Genomic DNA, 19,643 nt, shown 5'->3' on the forward strand with positions numbered 1-19,643 from the left:
ATGGCGTCCTCGTATGTTTTAAAGTCCCGCATGAGTGCGAATACTTTGGGGCTCACTTGGGCGGTCAGAACTCTTAGCTTGGATCTCTGAGGCACGCCGGATTCTCCCAGGTAGGACTCGAAACAGCTCAGCCAGTGTTCGAAGTCGAGGGCTGAGTTTGCAGCCAGTGGGTTTAGATCCAGGTACGGTGGTCTGAGGGCTCGCAGCCAAGCTGGCTGCTGTGGCTGTTGTAGCTCGGCGTCTGGCTGGTTGTTTTGCTGCTCGCTTTGCTGCTCAGGGAACGACATTTTAAAATTTAGCCAATAAAATTGATATACCTATCAATTCATCCAATGAAAAGCGACGAGTTAAGAAAGTAACTATAGGTTTTTATTGGCTAAATAACAGAGCCCACCCTCGTGGGTGATCGGATCCAACAAGGAGGAATACCAGCCAGTCGACCACCTTTATACCTGGGCAGGTAGGTGGAGCCATGGGCGGAGTCAGCAGTGGTCAGCCCAGGTACAACAGCGTGACAAGAGGCGACCTCGTATAGTGATACAACAGTGCGAACAGTGATAACCATAGAGTAACGATATAACAGTGATAACTATAGTGTAACGATAGTGAACGACAAAAGTGGTTTACCACAGTTCCCCATTATAAATTCCCCTGATCCTGACTGCAAGGGACCTACGCTTGACTTCACCAATCTTTTTCTCTTCACATATCTATAAATGCTTTTACAGTCAGTTTTTATGTTCCCTGCAAGCTTACTCTCATACTCTATTTTCCCCTTCTTAATTAATCCCTTTGTCCTCCTTTGTTGAATCCTAAACTGCTCCCAATCCTCAGGTTTACTGCTTTTTCTAGCCAATTTATATGTCCTCTCCTTGGATCTTATGCTATCCATAATTTCCCTTGTTGGCCACGGTTGAGTCACCTTTTTTTGTTTTATTTTTATGCCAAACTGGGATGAACAAATTCTGTAGTTCATCCATGCGGTCTTTGAATGTTTGCCATTGCCTATCCACCATCAACCCTTTGAGTGACATTCCCCAATCAATCCTACCCAACTCGTGCCTTATACCATCGTAGTTTCCTTTATTTAAATTCAGGACCCTAGTCTCTGAGTCAACTACTTCACTCTCCATCTTAATGAAGAATTCTATCATATTATGATCGCTCCGACCCAAGGGGCCTCGTACAACAAGATTGCTAATTAATCCTTTCTCATTACATAATACCCAGTCTAAGATGGCCTGATCTCTCGTTGGTTCCTCGACATATTGGTCCAGGAAACCATCCCGTATACACTCCAGGAATTCCTCCTCCACAGTATTGTTACTAATTTGGTTAGCCCAATCTATATGTAGATTAAAGTCACCCATGATAACTGCTGTGCCCTTATTGCACGCTTCTCTAATTTCCCTTTTAATGCCATCCCCAACCTCCGCATTACTGTTTGGAGGTCTATATACCACTCCCACTAACGTTTTCTGCCCCTTGGTATTTCTCAGTTCTACCCATACAGATTCCACATCATCAAGAGCTAATATCCTTCCTTACAATTGTGTTAATCCCCTCTTTAACCAGCAATGCTACCCCACCTCCTTTTCCTTTTTCCCTATCTTTCCTGAATATTGAATACCCCTGGATGTTGAGTTCCCAGCCTTGGCCACCCTGGAGCCATGTTTCCGTAATCCCAATCCAATCATATTCGTTTACCTCTATTTGCTCAGCTAATTCATCCACCTTATTACGAATGCTCCTCGCATCAAGACACAAAGCCTTCAGGCTTGTTTTTTTAACGCTCTTAGACCTTTTAGAATTATTATTTACTGTGGCCATGTTTGATTTAAGCGATTGATTTCTCTGACTGCCACTTTTTTGTTTTTCTCCTTCCTATCTTTTGCTTTTACCCTTGTTTCCCTTTCCTCTGTCTCCCTGCTCAGGTTCCCAACCCCCTGCCATTTTAGTTTAAACCCTCCTCCAGAGCATGAGCAAACACTCCCCCCTAGGACATCGGTCCCGGCCCTGCCCAGGTGCAAACCGTCTGTTTTGTACTGGTCCCACCTCCCCCAGAACCAGTTCCAATGTCCCAGGAATTTGAATCCCTCCCCCTTGCACCATTCCTCTAGCCACGTATTCATCTGAAATATCCTTCTATTTCTACTTTGACTAGCACGTGGCATTGGTAGCAATCCTGAGATTACTACCTTTAAGAACATAAGAAATAGGAGCAGGACTAGGCCATACGGCCCCTCGGGCCTGCGCCGCCATTCAATAGGATCATGGCTGATCTGAATCTAGACTGACGTCCACTTCCCTGCCCTCTCCCCGTAACCCCTAATTCCCTTATCTGCTAGGAAAATGTCTATCTCCATTTTAAATTTATTTAATGTCGCAGCTTCCACAGCTCTCTGAGGTAGCAAATTCCATAGATTTACTACCCTCTGAGTGAAGAAGTTTCTCCTCATCTCAGTTTTGAAAGGGCAGCCCCTTATTGTAAGATTATGCCCCCTAGTTCTAGTCTCACCCATCAGTGGAAACATCCTCACCGCATCCACCCGATCAAGCCCCCTCACAATCTTATATGTTTCGATAAGATCGCCTCTCATTCTTCTGAATTCCAATGAGTAGAGGCCCAACCTACTCAACCTTTCCTCATAAGTCAACCCCCTCATCTCTGGAACCAACCGAGTGAACCTTCTCTGAACTGCCTCGAGAGCAAGTATATCTTTTCTTAACTATGGAAACCAAAACTGCACGCAGTATTCCAGGTGTGGCCTCACCAATACCCTGTATAACTGCAGCAAGACTTCCCTGTTTTTATACTCCATCCCCCTCGCAATAAAAGCCAAGATTCCATTGGCCTTCCTGATCACCTGCATACTAACCTTCTGTGTTTCATGCACCAGGACCCCCCAGATCCCTTTGTACTGTAGCACTTTGCAGTTTCTCTCCATTTAGATAATAACTTGCTCTTTGATTTTTTCTGCCAAAGTGCATAACCTCACACTTTCCAACATTATATTGCATCTGCCAAATCTCTGCCCACTCACTTAGCCTGTCTATGTCCTTTTGCAGGTTTTTTCTGTCCTCCTCACTCACTGCTTTCCCTCCCATCTTTGTATCGTCTGCAAACTTGGATATGTTGCACTTCCTCCAAATCGTTAATATAGATTGTAAAGAGTTGGGGTCCCAGCAATGAACCCTGCGGAACACCACTAGTTACTGATTGCCAGCCCGCGAATGAACCATTTATCCCAACTCTTTGTTTTCTGTTAGATAGCCAATCTTCCACCCATGCCAGTATATTACCCCCAATCCCGTGATTTTTTATCTTGATCAGTAATCTTTTGTGTGGAACCTTGTCAAATGCCTTTTGGAAGTCCAAATACACTACATCCACTGGTTCCCCTTTATCCACCCTGTATGTTACATCCTCAAAGAATTCGAGCAAATTTGTCAAACATGACTTCCCCTTCATAAAACCATGCTGACTCTGTCCTATTAAATTATGTTTATCCAAATGCTCTGTTACTGTTTCCTCCTTAATAATGGACTCCAACATTTTGCCAACCACAGATGTTAGGCTAACTGGTCTATAGTTTCCAGCTTTTTGTCTACTTCCCTTCTTAAATAAGTGTGTTACATTAGCAGTTTTGCAATCTGCCGGGACCTTTCCTGAGTCCAGGGAGTTCTGGAAAATGATCACCAATGCATCCACAATCCCTACCGCCGCTTCTCTCAAGACCCTAGGATGTAGGCCATCAGGTCCGGGGGATTTATCTGCCTTAAGTCCCATTATTTTACTGAGTACCATCTCCTTTGTGATTTTAATCGTGTTTAGCTCCTTCCCCCCCCCCCCCCCCCACCCCCCCATTGCCCCCTGTTTGTCCAGTGTTGGGATATTTTTAGTGTCCTCTACTGTAAAGACTGATACAAAATATTCAGCGTCTTTGCCATCTCCATGTTCCCCACCGCTAGTTTCCCTGTCCCATCCTCTAAAGGACCAACGTTCACTTTATCCACCCTTTTTCTTTTTATATAGCTGTAGAAACTCTTGCTATCTGTTTTTATATTTTTTGCCAGTTTACTTTCATAATCTATCTTCCCTTTCTTAATTAATCTTTTAGTTATTGTTTGCTGGCTTTTAAATGCTTCCCAATCTTCTATCCTCCCACTAGATTTGTCTAATTTATATGCCCTTGTTTTCAGTCGAATACTATCTTTTATTACTTTACTAAGCCACGGATGGCTGTCTTTTCTTTTACTCCCCTTTTTCCTCAGTGGAATATATTTATCTTGAAAGATGTGAAATATCTCCTTGAATGTAGACCACTGCTCTTGTACCGTCTTACACTTTAATCTGTTTTCCCAGTCCACTTTAGTCAATTCTACTCTCATACCTTCATAGTCTCCTTTATTTAAGCTTAGTACACTGGTTTGAGATCCAACTCTCTCACCCTCAAACTGAATTTGGAATTCAACCATATTATGGCCACTCATTCCAAGGGGATCCTTTACTAGGACATTTTTTATTAATCCTGTCTCATTACACAGGACCATTGGTTCAGTAACATACTGCTCAAGGAACCTGTCCCTAATACACTATGAAATCTTCCTCAATGCTGCCATGCCCAATTTGATTAGTCCAGTCAATATGAAAGTTAAAATCCCCCATGATGATTATAGCTGTCCCCTTATTACAATCCCCAACTATTTTCTGATTTATACTCCGACCAACAGAGTTGCAACTGTTAGGAGGCCTATAGACTACACCCACTAGTGACTTTTTCCCCTTATTATTCCTTATCTCCACCCAAACTGTTTCACTATCCTGATCCTTTGACCCAATATCATTTCTGACTATTGCAGTGATTCCATCCTTGATTAACATAGCAACCCCACCTCCCTTTCCTTCCTGTCTGTCCTTCCTAATTGTCAAATACCCTTGTATGTTTAGTTCCCAGTCATGATTATCTTGCAGCCATGTTTCCCTATATTCAGCTTTTAGGACCTCATCCCGTTTTTTACCTATATCGTTGGTACCTATATGCACCACGACAACTGGCTGTTCACCCTCCCTTTCCAAAATGCCCAAGTCTAGGTCATTAATATATATCAGAAAGAGCAGTGGTCCCAAAACTGACCTCTGGGGTACACCACTGAACACTTCCCTCCAGTCTGAAAAACAATCACCCACCTCTACTCTCTGCTTTCTGTCCCTTAGCCAATTCTGTGTCCAAGCTGCCATTGTCCCTTTAATCCCATGGGATTTAATTTTGCTAACGAGTCTGTTATGTGCTACTTTATCAAACACTTTTTGAAAGTCCATATACACAACATCAACCGCACTACCCTCATCAACCCTCTCCGTTACTTCATCAAAGAGCTCAATCAACTTAGTCAAACACGATTTTCCTTTAACAAATCAGGGCTGGCTTTTATTTATTATCTCCTACTTTTCCAAGTGCCAATTAAGTTTATCCTGGATTATTGTCTCTCAAAGTTTCCCCACCACCAATGTTGGGCTGGCTGGCCTGTAGTTGCTATGTTTATCCCTCTCCCCTTTTTTTGAACAGGGGTGTAATATTTGCAATCCTCCAGTCCTCTGGCACCACTCCCATATTTAAGGAGGATTGGAAGATTATGGCCAGATCCTCCACAATCTCCACCTTGCTTCCCTCAGCAACCTAAGATGGATCCCATCTGGACCAGGTGACTTTTCTACAGTGCTTCCAACTTTTTAAGTACCTCCACTTTATCTATTTTTATTATCCTATCCAATTTCTCTACTAACTCCTCCTTTACTGTGACATTGGCAGCATCCTCTTCTTTAGTGAGGACAGATGCAAAGTACTCATTTAGCACCTCAGCCATGCCCTCTGGCTCCACAAGAAGATTTCTGTTATGGTCCCTAATCGGCTCTACCTTTCCTTTAACTACCCTTTTACTACTTATTATGTTTATAAAAGACTTCTGGGTTCCCTTTTATATTACCCACTAATCTATTCTCATACACTCTCTTTCTTTTCTTGGGAACTAAACATCCAGGGGTATTTGACAATTAGGAAGGACAGACAGGAAGGAAAGGGAGGTGGGGTGGCTATGTTAATAAAGGATGGAATCACTGCAATAGTGAGAAATGATATTGGGTCAAAGGATCAGGATAGTGAAACAGTTTGGATGGAGATAAGGAATAATATGGGGAAAAAGTCACTAGTGGGCGTAGTCTATAGGCCTCCTAACAGTTGCAACTCTATTGGTCGGAGTATAAATCAGGAAATAGTTGGGGCTTGTAATAAGGGAACAGCTATAATCATGGGAGATTTTAACTTTCATATTGACTGGACAAATCAAATTGGGCAGGGCAGCCTTGAGGAAGAGTTCATAGAGTGCATTAGGGACGGGTTCCTTGAGCAGTATGTTACTGAACCAACCAGGGGGCAGGCAATTTTAGATCTGGTCCTGTGTAATGAGACAGGATTAATAAAAAATGTCCTAGTAAAGGATCCCCTTGGAATGAGTGACCATAACATGGTTGAATTGCAAATTCAGTTGGAGGGTGAGGGAGTTGGATCTCAAACCAGCGTACTAAGCTTAAATAAAGGAGACTATGAAGGTATGAGAGCAGAGTTGACTAAAGTGGACTGGGAAAATAGATTACGGTGTAAGACGGTACATGAGCAGTGGTCTACATTCAAGGAGATACTTCACAACTTTCAAGAAAAATATATTCCACTGAGGAAAAAGGGGTGTAAAAGAAAAGACAGCCATCCGTGGCTAAGTAAAGTAATAAAGGATAGTATCCGACTGAAAACAAGGGCATATAAAGTAGCCAAATCTAGTGGGAGGATAGAAGATTGGGAAGCATTTAAAAGCCAGCAAAGAATAACTAAAAGATTAATTAAGAAAGGGAAGATAGATTATGAAAGTAAACTAGCAAAAAATATAAAAACAGATAGCAAGAGTTTCTACAGTTATATAATAAAAAGAAAAAGGGTGGCTAAAGTGAACGTTGGTCCCTTAGAGGACAAGACCGGGAAATTAGTAGTGGGGAACATGGAGATGGCAAAAACGCTGAACAAATATTTTGTATCAGTCTTTACAGTAGAGGACACTAAAAATATCCCAACACTGGACAAACAGGGGGCTATGGGGGGGGGAGGAGCTAAACACGATTAAAATCACTAAGGAGATGGTACTCAGTAAGATAATGGGACTTAAGGCGGATATATCCCCTGGACCTGATGGCTTACATCCTAGGGTCTTGAGAGAAGTAGCGGTAGGGATTGCGGATGCATTGGTGGTAATTTTCCAAAGCTCCCTGGATTCAGGATAGGTCCCAGCAGATTGGAAAACTGCTAATGTAACGCCCTTATTTAAAAAGGGAGGTAGACAAAAGGCTGGAAACTATAGACCAGTTAGCCTAACATCTGTGGTTGGTAAAATGTTGGAGTCCATTATTAAGGAAGCAGTAACAGGACATTTGGATAAGCATAATTTAATCAGACAGAGTCAGCATGGTTTTATGAAGGGGAAGTCATGTTTGACAAATTTGCTCGAATTCTTTGAAGACGTAACAAACGGTGGATAAAGGGGAACCAGTGGATGTGGTGTATTTGGACTTCCAAAAGGCATTTGACAAGGTTCCACACACAAGATTACTGATCAAGATAAAAAATCACAGGATTGGGGGTAATATACTGGCATGGGTGGAAGATTGGCTATCTAACAGAAAACAAAGAGTTGGGATAAATGGTTCATTCGCGGGCTGGCAATCAGTAACTAGTGGTGTTCCGCAGGGTTCAGTGCTGGGACCCCAACTCTTTACAATCTATATTAACGATTTGGAGGAGGGGACCAAGTGCAACATATCCAAGTTTGCCAACGATACAAAGATGGGAGGGAAAGCAGTGAGTGAGGAGGACATAAAAAACCTGCAAAAGGACATAGACAGGCTAAGTGAGTGGGCAGAATTTGGCAGATGGAATATAATGTTGGAAAGTGTGAGGTTATGCACTTTGGCAGAAAAAATCAAAGAGCAAGTTATTATTTAAATGGAGAGAAACTGCAAAGTGCTACAGTACAAAGGGATCTGGGGGTCCTGGTGCATGAAACACAGAAGGTTAGTATGCAGGTACAGCAGGTGATCAGGAAGGCCAATGGAATCTTGGCTTTTATTGCAAGGGGGATGGAGTATAAAAGCAGGGAAGTCTTGTTTCAGTTATACAGGGTACTGGTGAGGCCACACCTGGAATACTGCGTACAGTTTTGGTTTCCATATTTAAGAAAAGATATACTTGCTCTCGAGGCAGTTCAGAGAAGGTTCACTCGGTTGATTCCGGAGATGAGGGGGTTGACTTATGAGGAAAGGTTGAGTAGGTTGGGCCTCTACTCATTGGAATTCAGAAGAATGAGAGGCGATCTTATCGAAACATATAAGATTGTGAGGGGGCTTGATCGGGTGGATGCGGTGAGGATGTTTCCACTGATGGGTGAGACTTGAACTAGGGGGCATAATCTTACAATAAGCGGCTGCCCTTTCAAAACTGAGATGAGGAGAAACTTCTTCACTCAGAGGGTAGTAAATCTATGGAATTTGCTACCTCAGAGAGCTGTGGAAGCTGCGACATTAAATAAATTTAAAACGGAGATTGACAGTTTCCTAGCTGATGAGGGAATTAGGGGTTACGGGGAGCGGGCAGGGAAGTGGACGTGAGTCTAGGTTCGGATCAGCCATGATCCTATTGAATGGCGGAGCAGGCCCGAAGGGCTGTATGGCCTACTCCTGCTCCTACTTCTTATGTTCCCCTCATTTCCTTTTTCAATTCTCCTCTGTACTTTTTGTATTCAGGTTGGTTCTCTACTGAATTATGAACCTACATTTATCTTAAGCCTCCATTTTATGTTTCATTTTAATCTCTATATCCTTAGGCACTCTACTTTTGGATGCCCTTCCTTTCCCCCTTGTGGGAATATGTCTAGTCTGTACCCAAACTATGTCCTCTTTGAAGGCCTTCCATTGCTCATTTACTGCTTTACCTGACAATTTTTGATTCCAATCCACCTGGGCTAGATCCCTCTTCAACTCACTGAAATTAGTTCTCCTCCAGTTGAGTATTTTCACATTTGATTTTTTTCCTTGACCTTTTCCATAACTACTCTAAATCTAATGATATTGTGATCACTTTCCCAAATGCTCCCCCACTGAAATATGCTCCACTTGCCTCACTTAATTCCCCAGAACTGGATTCGGCACTGCAACTGGACCCTGGACTTCCTAACAAACAGACCCCAGTCTGTCAAATTAGGCAACCACACCTCCCCCCCCCCCCCCCCGACCCTGAACACGGGGGCCCCACAAGGATGTGTGCTGAGCCCCCTCCTCTACTCCCTCTTCACCCACGACTGTGTGGCTGTTAATGGTTCCAACACCATCATCAAGTTTGCAGATGACACCACAGTAGTAGGCCAGATCACCAACAATGATGAGTCAGCCTACAGGGAGGAGGTCCAGCATCTCATGAAGTGGTGCGCCGACAACAACCTGGCCCTTAACACCAAGAAAACAAAGGAAATAATCGTGGACTTCAGGAAGTCCAAAGGCGGAAGTCACACCCCCATCCACATCAATGGGGCGGAGGTGGAAAGGGTGGCCAGCTTTAAGTTCCTCGGAGTCCACATCACGGAAGACCTCTCCTGGTCCCTCAACACCTCCTCTCTGGTGAAGAAGGCCCAGCAGCGCCTATATTTCTTGAGGCTGAAGGGATGTAATCTGTCACCCCCGATCCTCTCTAACTTCTACCGCTGCACTATCGAGAGCATCCTGACAAACTGTATTACGGTATGGTACGGCAGCTGTAGCTCCCATGACCGGAAAGCCCTGCAGCGGGTAGTCAAAACTGCCCAACGCATTACCGGCACCCGACTACCGACCATAGAACATATATATCAGAAACGCTGCCTACGGAGGGCACGGTCCATCATCAAAGACCCTACCCACCCCAGCCACAGTCTGTTCGCCCTCCTACCATCTGGAAGACGCTACAGATGCATTCGCACCCGTACGACCAGATTTAGGAACAGCTTCTTTCCCAGGGCTGTCATCCTACTGAACTCCACAAATAAACACTAAAGCCTGCACATCTGCCGATGCACTTTATTATGGTCATATTTATGCTAATATATATGTACAAATGTATGTTGAAATGTTTAAGTGTCCTAATCCAAATTGTACACTCTCGGGAGCCGCAAGCCTACATTTCGTTGTACTGCACTTGTGCACTAACAATGACAATAAAAGTTGATTTGATTTGATTTGCTTCCTTCCTCGCTGGGCTAGAAGCATACAGATCAAGAAAGTTCTCTTGTACGCATTTCAGGAATTCGTCCCCCTTTTTGCCCTTTACACTGTTATTTCCTCAGTCTATATTAGGATAATTGAAGTCTCCCATTGTCACCACTCAAATTCTTGCATCTTTCTGCAATTTGCCTGCAAATTTGCCCCTCCATCTCCTTCGCACTATTTAGTGGCCTATAGTATGCACCCAGCAGCGAAATAGCTTCTCTAATGTTCCTTAATTCTAACCAAATAGATTCTGTCTTTGAATCCTTAAGTACATCATCCCTTTCTTGTGCCGTAACAGTATCTTTGATCAATATTGCCACCCCCTCCTTTTTTTCCTTCCCTACGTTTCCTGAATATGAAGTGACCATTACTCTCCTTGTTTTAGCCAGGTCTCCATTATTGCCGCTATGTCATAATCCCAAGTAGCTAGTTGTGCCTGCAACTCGCCAACCTTATTTACCACGCTCCTTGCATTTACACACAGCTACTTGTAACCTTAGTCGCATTTCCCCCTGTCTGATTCCCTCCTATTCCTGAGCTACTCATTATTCTAATGCTCTTTGTTTGTCCCAGTCCTCTGTGCACCTTGTATCTCCCATCAAATCCTTCATCCTAGTTCCCCTTCCCCTGCCAAATTAATTTAAATCCTCTCTTTCCCTCCCCCCCAGCACTAGTTAACATTGGTCCTAGCCCTGTTGAAGTGCAACTCATCCATCTTGTACAGGTCCCTCCTGCCCCAGAACTGGTCCCAATGCCCCAGGAATCTGAAGCACTCCTTCATGCACCATTTCTCCAGCCACGCATTAACTTGTCTTATCTTACTGCTCCTATGCTCAGTAGAACGTGGCACTGGGAGTAATCCATACTTCCTTTTGACGTCCTGCTCTTTAACTTCCTCCTTAGCTCCTGAAACTCTGCCTGAAGGACTTTAACCTTTTTCCTACTTATGTCATTGGTTATAACATGGACTAGAACTTCTGGCTATTCCCCTTCTCCCTGCAAAATGTTCTGCACCCTGGCACCAGGGAGGCAATGCACCATGCGAGACTCAATTTGGTGGTTACAGAAATGCCTGTCTATCACCTGACTATCAAATCCCCTATGACACCTGCATTTCTACACTTTGTTGTGCCCAGCTGTGCAGTCATTTGCCCCATGTGTTGTGGATGTGTTCTAGACTGCACTACCCCAAGGCGTCATCGCCCTTACTGAAATTCAGTATTGAAAACAATTCCAGAGGATTCCTGCACTGCCTGCCACTTCCTTCCCTGCCAGATGGCCACCCACTTACTATCCTTCTGACTCTCTGACCGTGATTTCACCGACCAAGGCAAGACCGGGGTCGCAGTCCCAGCCCGCTGCCTACTGCAGCCCGCACTCTCCAAATGATTTTACGTTAATAGGGCTTGTTAAACCTGCCCTGCGAGGTTCCCAGACAATTAAAAGGAAGCGGGTCTGATGACGTCACTTGATGACATGTCATCAGTCAGTTTCCTTAAAGGGGCCATGTCCAAATTGATTTTGACAGTTCTGCTGTCGGTGTTCTACAGCATTGAGGTGCTGCAAACACTGACAAGCGCTGCACCCAGGCTCGCCCATGACTCCCTCCATATGGAGTCACAGCACGCAGGGAGATTCTCTTCCCTTCCCAGGGGCAGAAGAGACCTCCCCAGGAGACCAATGCAGCCTGGTTGCACATTGCACAGGACACAAGCAGGGATGTCGTCAGGAGGACCAGGCTGCAGTGACACAAGCCTTTCAATGATCTCTGTAAATCACGAAACGTTACTACAAAGCTATACTCAACCTCATTCTGCTGTGCCACTCATCACATCCACATCACTCTGCCTTCCCTACCCTACTCCTGCACATTCTTACTCACCAACTTACCTTGCACCTCCACCCAACCCTCTCTATCTATGTTATTACTTCCCCATTTCATTAGCCACCCCTCACACTCGCCCTCCTACTGCAAGCATGCCAACTAACAACACACAAAGGTAGGCAGGCACTTGATGGTTTAGCCAATGTTCATGTGAAGTTTCTGGTAATGTGCTGTCAAACATTGAAACCTTTATTTTCAGCATTTCGCGTTCTTGGACAGATTTGTGTGCACCTTTGGAAGTGGCTTAGTGAGTTGTAGTGAATGGTGAGACAGAAGGGTACCCCCTCCCCCACCGCAATGATAACGAGTGTAAAAGGAATGGCTTGGGCATTGTAGAGTTGCTTTATGGTGTTGGTGTGGAGTGGTGCCGACCTGGCGCATCATGTGGCATCCAGGGTGTACAGCATCAAGTGAAGTAAATCTGGCCATGGTGGGGACATCCTTGGCATCCCGGGCAGCAATGTGGTCGGGTGCTGATGCCCTGTGTCCTGTGCAGCATCAGTTGATTGCGGAGAAGGCTGGTGGTGGTGGGGCTGATCTTGGTGGGATTCTGAGGACCAAGGTGAGATATTTTCAAGGGCAACAATGCTGATGGAATAGATGGCAGGTGAGGTTGAGATGACGGAAGCAATCTGTCAGTGGTGAGCGAGGTTGTTCCAATGAAGTGGCACTGGATAGAGAGTTCACTCCAAACACTTGCACGCTGCAGAAAGCTCAACATGTCTTCCAACTGCAGTAACCAACAGTTCCTGAGCTTTGAAAGTGAACAGCTGTAACATGGGATCTCTTATACAACTTTGGCAGCTGTCAGGTCATGAGATAATTCAATGTTGAATCCACTCAACCTGCTGAGCTGACGTGTTCCCCAAGCAGCGGACAACCCATGGGGGAGCATGTAAAATTGAAATGTAGGCTTAAAATAAGTTAATTGAACGTTAGCAACCCATTTAATGATGTGAATTGCCTCCCCCGCTGCTTGGTGTCGGCTCTGAGACTCGCGTGGAGGCGGGTTGATCGCGGGTTCCCTACCCGCTGTCAATCTTTGCTATTTTGACAGCTAACCCGCCTCCGAACTCTCCCTCTGAGCACCGGCAAAATTCACCCTCTGTGTCTGTGGGGTGACCACTTCCTGGAACGTGCGATCGGGGCAACTCAACAGCTATATTGCACCATTCAAGGACCCTTACTTGTAGGTTGGCCAAGGAGGGATATTAAGATCACATGCAGCAATATCTGTGGTATCTTGCATTGCTAGCTGTAATGTGGATTAAATATTTGAAATACTAGCCTCATTGTGGGTGGGAATTGAGAAACTAAAATTTAGAAATCCTTGTAAGAATTTTTTACTGCATTTCCTTCTCAGTTGCTGCTGGTTGTGGTTACCTGGTAGGAAAGATTTCCTATATGAAGACGTGCCAGGAGAAGTTCATGAGACTGGAGAATTCGCCACTTGGAGATGCTCTACGGCAAGGACGTAGAACATTCCCGCATCAGTCAGTTGCCATTTTTTCATGTTTTTCAGTATTTTTTATTCAATCAATTATTTAGTCAAAAAACTTTTTTTGTATGTGTATTTTAGAAAAATAACAGTCTGCAATTACTCTCTTCCGAAAAAGCTAGAATGTATATTAGTGTTTATAACTTGCAGTTAAATGTTCTCACTGTAAAGTGATGCAAGGAAACTTCTTTGTTCTTAGAGAAAAACATTCTGGTCTCAAAAACCTAATGAAATGCTTGCCATTTCCGACAGCAGCAAGTGTCTTCAACTGGACGCAAACAAAAACCTTGTTGTAATAATGATTGACTTTTCAGTTCATACTAATTAGAATGAAAGCAGGATAATCCTATAACTTCATAGCTATGAAAATAGATTTCTTACAATCTTTGAGATGCTGGAACCTCTAATTCATGATTTAATTTTTTATGGCACAAGTTAAGAGTAGTGACAACTGTTTCCAAAAACTACATGATACCTATGTTACACTGTACAAGATATTACAATATACATAATAAAAACTGGAAATACTCAGCAGTCAGGCAGCATCTGTAGAGAGAGAAAGAGTTAACGTTTCAGGTCGATGACCCTTCGTCAGAACTGGAAAAAGTTGGAGATGGAACAGGTTTTTAAGCAAGTAAGGGGGGGAGGGGAGGAAAGAACAAAAGGGAAGGCCTGTGATAGGATGGAAGGCAGGAGAGATTAAGAGACAAAAGGGATGATGGTGCAAGGCAAAAGGAGATGGTAATGGAACAAGTTAAGAAACATAAGATGACTCCAGATGAAGTGTAAATGGCAATGGCAGAATGATCGACAGCTGCCATGTGAGAGAGAGTAAAAAAAAATGGAGAAAAAAAGGATAGGGACAGAGGTTATGGTCTGAAATTGTTGAACTTGATGTTGAGTCCAGAAGGCTGCAAAGTGCCTAATCGAAAGAACTTCATTGGAACAGTGTAAGAAGCTGAGGACGGAGAGGTCAGAGTGGGAGTGGAGCGGAGAATTAAAGTGACAGGCAGCCGGAAGCTCAGGGTCACTCTTACAGACTGAACGGAGGTGTTCCGCAAAGCGGTCACCCAATCTGCATCTGGTCTCCCCAATGTAGAGGAGACCGCATCGTGAACAGCGAATACAGTATACTAAATTGCAAGAAATACAAGTAAATCGCTGTTTCACCTGGAAGGAGTGTTTTGGGCCCTGGACAGTGGGAAGGGAGGAGGTAAAAGGGCATGTGTTGCATCTCCTGCGCTTGCATGTGAAGGTGCTGGGCGAAGGGGAAGGGGTGTTGGGATTGACAGAGGAGTGGACCAGGTTGTCGTGGAGGGGGCGGTCCCTTCGGAATGCTGAAAGGGGAGGTGAGGGGAAGATGTGTTTGGTGGTGGGATCACGCTGGAGATGGCGGAGGATGATCCGTTGAATGTTGAGGCTGGTGGGGTGAAAGGTGAGGACAAGGGGAATCCTATCGTGGCTCCGGGAGGAAGGGGAAGGAGTGAGAGCAGAAGTGCGGGAAATAGAACGGATGCAGTCAAGGGCCGTGTCAACCACAGTAGAGGGGAATCCTTGGTTGAGGAAAAAGGAAGACATGTCGGAAGCACTAGTATGAAAAGGTGGCATCGTCCGAGCAGATGCGGCGGAGACGGAGAAACTGGGAGAATGGAATAGAGTCCTTCCAGGAAGCGGGGTGGGAGGAAGTGTAGTCCAGGTAGCTGTGGGAGTCAGTGGGCTTATCGTGAATGTTTGTCAATAGCCTGTCCCTGGAGACGGAGACGGAGACAGAGAAGTCGAGGAAGGGAAGGGAAGAGTCAGAGATGGACCACGTGAAAGTGAGGGAAGGATGGAAACTGGAAGTAAAGTGAATAAAATTTTCTAGTTCAGGGCAAGAGCAGGAAACGGCACTGATAGTCATGTGCTGGAAAAAGAGGTGAGGGAGGGTACCTGAATAGGACTGGAACAAAGAATGTTCCACATATCCCACGAAAAGGCAGGCATAGCTAGGACCCACACGGGTTCCCATTGCAACACCTTTAATTTGGGGGAAGTGAGTGGAGTCAAAGGAGAAGTTGTCCAATGTGAGAACAAGTTCAGCCAGGCGGAGGAGGGTAGTGTGGATGGCGACTGGTTGGGCCTCTGTTCAAGGAAGAAGCGGGGTGCCCTCAGGCCATCCTGGTGGGGGATGAAGGTGTAGAGGGATTGTACGTCCATGGTAAAAAGGAGGCAGTTGGGGCCAGGAAACTGGTAGTGGCGGAGGGCGTCGGAAGAGTCGCAGATGTAGGTGGGAAGAGACTGGACAAGGAGAAAAAATAGAGTCGAGATAGGAAGCGATAAGTTTCATGGGGCAAGAACAGGCTGAAACGATGGGCCTACCAGGGCAGTCCTGTTTTTGGATCTTGGGAAGGAGGTAGAAGCGGGCTGTGCGGGGTTGGGGAACTGAGGTTGGCGGCTGTGGAGGGAAGATCTCCAGAGGAGATGAGGTCAATATACATGATGGGGCACATGAAACCATAATTAAATGGCAAATAGCCAATGTCCCCCCTAAGGAATTTGACAACATACAGCTTGGAATGCAGAATGTTGCTGCATTGTGCATGCCTCGTTTAAGTGTAGAAATAATTTGATGTTTGTAGATCTAGTTAACTGTTACCACCTGCGACTAATGTACATGACATCAAATGTACTCTCTGATATAATGGCTGATTTACAAGGAAGCAAATAGTACACTAAATTATCTAATTTATAAGCAGTGGTATAATTTTTTCACTGTGCTATGGTCTTAAATGGCAGTAATGCCTAAATAGTTTCTAGTGCTATGCCAATTACACTCGCATTTTTCATTCCTGTAAAGTGTTTTTGGTTTTGCAGCAATGCTAAATGTACAGTATAACTACAGCCAAACCAACACCCCGAGTTTGGGCAGCCTTGGGGAAGTAGTGTGCTTTTGTAAGAGGCAGGAAAGATAAAATGTTGCAAATGGGAATGGCAAAAATCATACTGCATGAAAAATGGGGGCAGGGATAATTATCTGAAATTGTTTAAACTCAATGTTGAGTCCGGCAGGCGGCAAAGTGCCCAATCGAAAGATGAGGTGCTGTTCCTCGAGCTTACGTTGAGCTTCGTTGCAGCAATGCAATAGCCCGAGGACAGAGAGATCAGAGTGGGAGTGAAGCGGTGAATTAAAGTGACAGGCGACCGGAAGCTCAGGGTCACCCTTACGGACTGAACGGAGGTGTTCCGCAAAGCGGTCACCCAATCTGCGTTTGGTCTCCCCAATGTAGAGGAGACCGCATCATGAGCAGCGAATACAGTATACTAAACTGCAAGAAGTACACGTAAATCGCTGTTTCACCTGGAAGGGGTGTTTGGGGCCCTGGACAGTGGGAAGGGAGGAGGTAAAAGGGCATGTGTTGCATCTCCTGCGCTTGCACGGGAAGGTGCCAGGTGAAGGAGAAGGGCTGTTGGGGGTGATTGAGGAGTGGACCAGGGTGTCGCGGAGGGAGCGGTCCCTTCGGAATGCTGAAAGGGGAGGTGAGGGGAAGATGTGTTTGGTGGTGGGATCACGTTGGAGGTGGCGGAAATGGCGGAGGATGATCCGTTGAATGTGGAGGCTGGTGGGGTGAAAGGGGAGGACAAGGGGAACTCTATCGTGGTTCCGGGAGGGAGGGGCAGGGGTGAGGGCAGAAGTGCGGAAAATAGAATGGACACCGGACAAGGGCCGTGTCAACCACGGTAGAGGGGAATCTCGGTTGAGGAAAAAGGAAGACATGTCGGAAGCACTAGTATGGAAGGTGGCATCGTCAGAACAGACGCGGCGGAGACGGAGAAACTGGGAGAATGGAATAGAGTCCTTACAGGAAGCGGGGTGGGAGGAAGTGTAGTCCAAGTAGCTGTGGGAGTCGGTGGGCTTGTAGTGTAGCACAGGGTGTTCTTTCTATTCCTTCCTCCCCTCCTAACCCCCCCCCCCCCCCCCCCTGTCTCTGCACCTGCTTAATATCTGTTACATCTCCAGCTTTTTCCAGTTCTGATGAAGGGTCCCAGACCTGAAACGTTAACTCTGTTTCTCTCTCCACGGATGCTGCCTGGCCTGCTGAGTATTTCCAGCATTTTCTGTTGTTATTTCAGATTTCCAGCATCCGCAGTATTTTGCTATTACTTTAGCTTCACATAGACTGCAGTATAATTTTTAAAAATTCTTATGTCATTAAAGAACTGATGGCACAGCCAACTCTTCACTAACAGTTAAAGTTCCACTGGTTAGCAAATCTATTTAAGTATGCATGTTCAGAGATCTGCTATCCCCTGCCTAGCAAGCCGTGGAAGTAGGCAGTATAACTATGTACTGTTATCTCCCACTGCTCTTGAAACAGGTGCCACTGCAGCATAAAACTCAGCTTTTCTAACCACTACCTTGATAGTTTTCTGATGGATATGAATATTGTTTCATGATGAATATGAGCATAGTAAGTGTTTTTGGCACAAACATTTGGAGTACATTTCCTTCCACTTGCTAATTTTAGCCAAAAATGTAGATATGAGTTTAAAGTAAAGCCTGCTAGAGCACAACTTGCCCATGCAGATCCAAGTGTAAAAATAGAAATGAGATGAAATGGTTACAAAAATTATTTTGTAAGATGGTGAGTTAAACTGAGTTTTTGCTGCTGTAATCAAGAAAGAATTAGTGGAGAATTCAAGCATTATCTTGGAATTAAATGTCTATGTGCTGAACTGATTTGGATTTGTGAGTATTAAGATGTATTTTTAATTCTGGTGAATTTAGGGCTAGCTGAGGAATTTTTCCCTTGGTTACAAAATGACATAAAATCATGCAAATGAATGAGAAATACTTAACATTTTAAATCAGATTATGCTGTTCACTGATTCATCCGGGCACCACTCTTAACATTAAAAGTGAGTGTTTAAGGGAGCATCATTAACCTTATGATGAGAAATAAATATCCAGTGTGGTAACATAAATTATGCCGTGAGGACATATCATGTGTGGCGTCATAATTACATCCCTCTTGTAGCCTTTATTGTTTCTCTTTTCCCCACCTCCACAAACCTAACCATCTACAAGTAATAAATGTTCATTTTGTGTTGCAGCCATTCGTATCAGAAGTCCGAGTTTGCTGACAGCACTGTAGAACATGAAGCATTATCTTCCTCTTCAACTTTCCAACCTGAAGTAAATAGCCCTTCCTCCTACTTTGATGATTACAGCTACAGTGACCGCTCTGAGTCCAACTATGAGTCCGTTCCATTCAGTTCTACGCTCAGTGAGTCGGCTCCTACAGGGATTGTTGACGCTCCAGGAGGTATTTTGTATGCTTTTGCCCTTTGCAATAATGCATTCTTTTGCAGTAGGATGCAGCAGATTTTTAAAAAACAGATCTATTTAATGATTGGTTACTAATTTAAGTGAGTTGGATTCACTTCAACCTTTAAGATTGTTCTATTCTTAGCAAAGTACTTGGAACATAACATAAGAACATAAGAAATAGGAGCAGGAGTAGGCCATTTGGCCCTTCGAGCCTGCTCCACCATTCAGTGAGATCGTGGCTAATTTTCTACCTCATCGCCACTTTCCTGAATTATCCTCATATCCCTCGATTCCCTTCATGTTCAAAAATCTATCGATCTCTGTCTTGAATATACTCAAAGACTCAGCCTCCACAGCCCTCTGGGGTAGAGAATTCCAAAGATTCACCACCCTCTGAGTGAAGAAATTTCTCCTCATCTCAGTCCTAAATGGTTGACCCCTTATTCTGAGATTGTGACCCCTGATTCTAGACTCCCCAGCCAGGGAAAACATCCTCCCTGCATCTATCCTGTCAAGCCCTATAAAAATGTTATATGTTTCAATGAGATCACCTCTCATTCTTCTAAACTCGAGAGAATATAGGCGTAGTCTACTCAATCTGTCCTCATGGGAC

The 19,643-nt window shown here is 44.6% G+C and overlaps 1 protein-coding gene across 2 annotated transcripts in view; it reads left to right on the forward strand.

Moving 5' to 3' along the window:
* ociad1 (OCIA domain containing 1) overlaps nucleotides 1–19,643 on the forward strand; it is a 53,101-nt gene that overhangs the window by 18,508 nt on the left and 14,950 nt on the right. For both annotated transcript variants that reach the window (XM_085969929.1, XM_085969930.1), the window contains 2 exons: nucleotides 13,588–13,717; nucleotides 18,814–19,025. In XM_085969929.1, coding sequence (XP_085826055.1) covers nucleotides 13,588–13,717; nucleotides 18,814–19,025 — 342 coding nt within the window. The remainder of the gene's footprint in view (nucleotides 1–13,587; nucleotides 13,718–18,813; nucleotides 19,026–19,643) is intronic.

Source organism: Somniosus microcephalus, chromosome 2 (assembly GCF_052327205.1).
Source record: "Somniosus microcephalus isolate GS21.2 chromosome 2, FLI_Smic_1.0, whole genome shotgun sequence".
Lineage (NCBI taxonomy): Eukaryota > Metazoa > Chordata > Chondrichthyes > Squaliformes > Somniosidae > Somniosus > Somniosus microcephalus.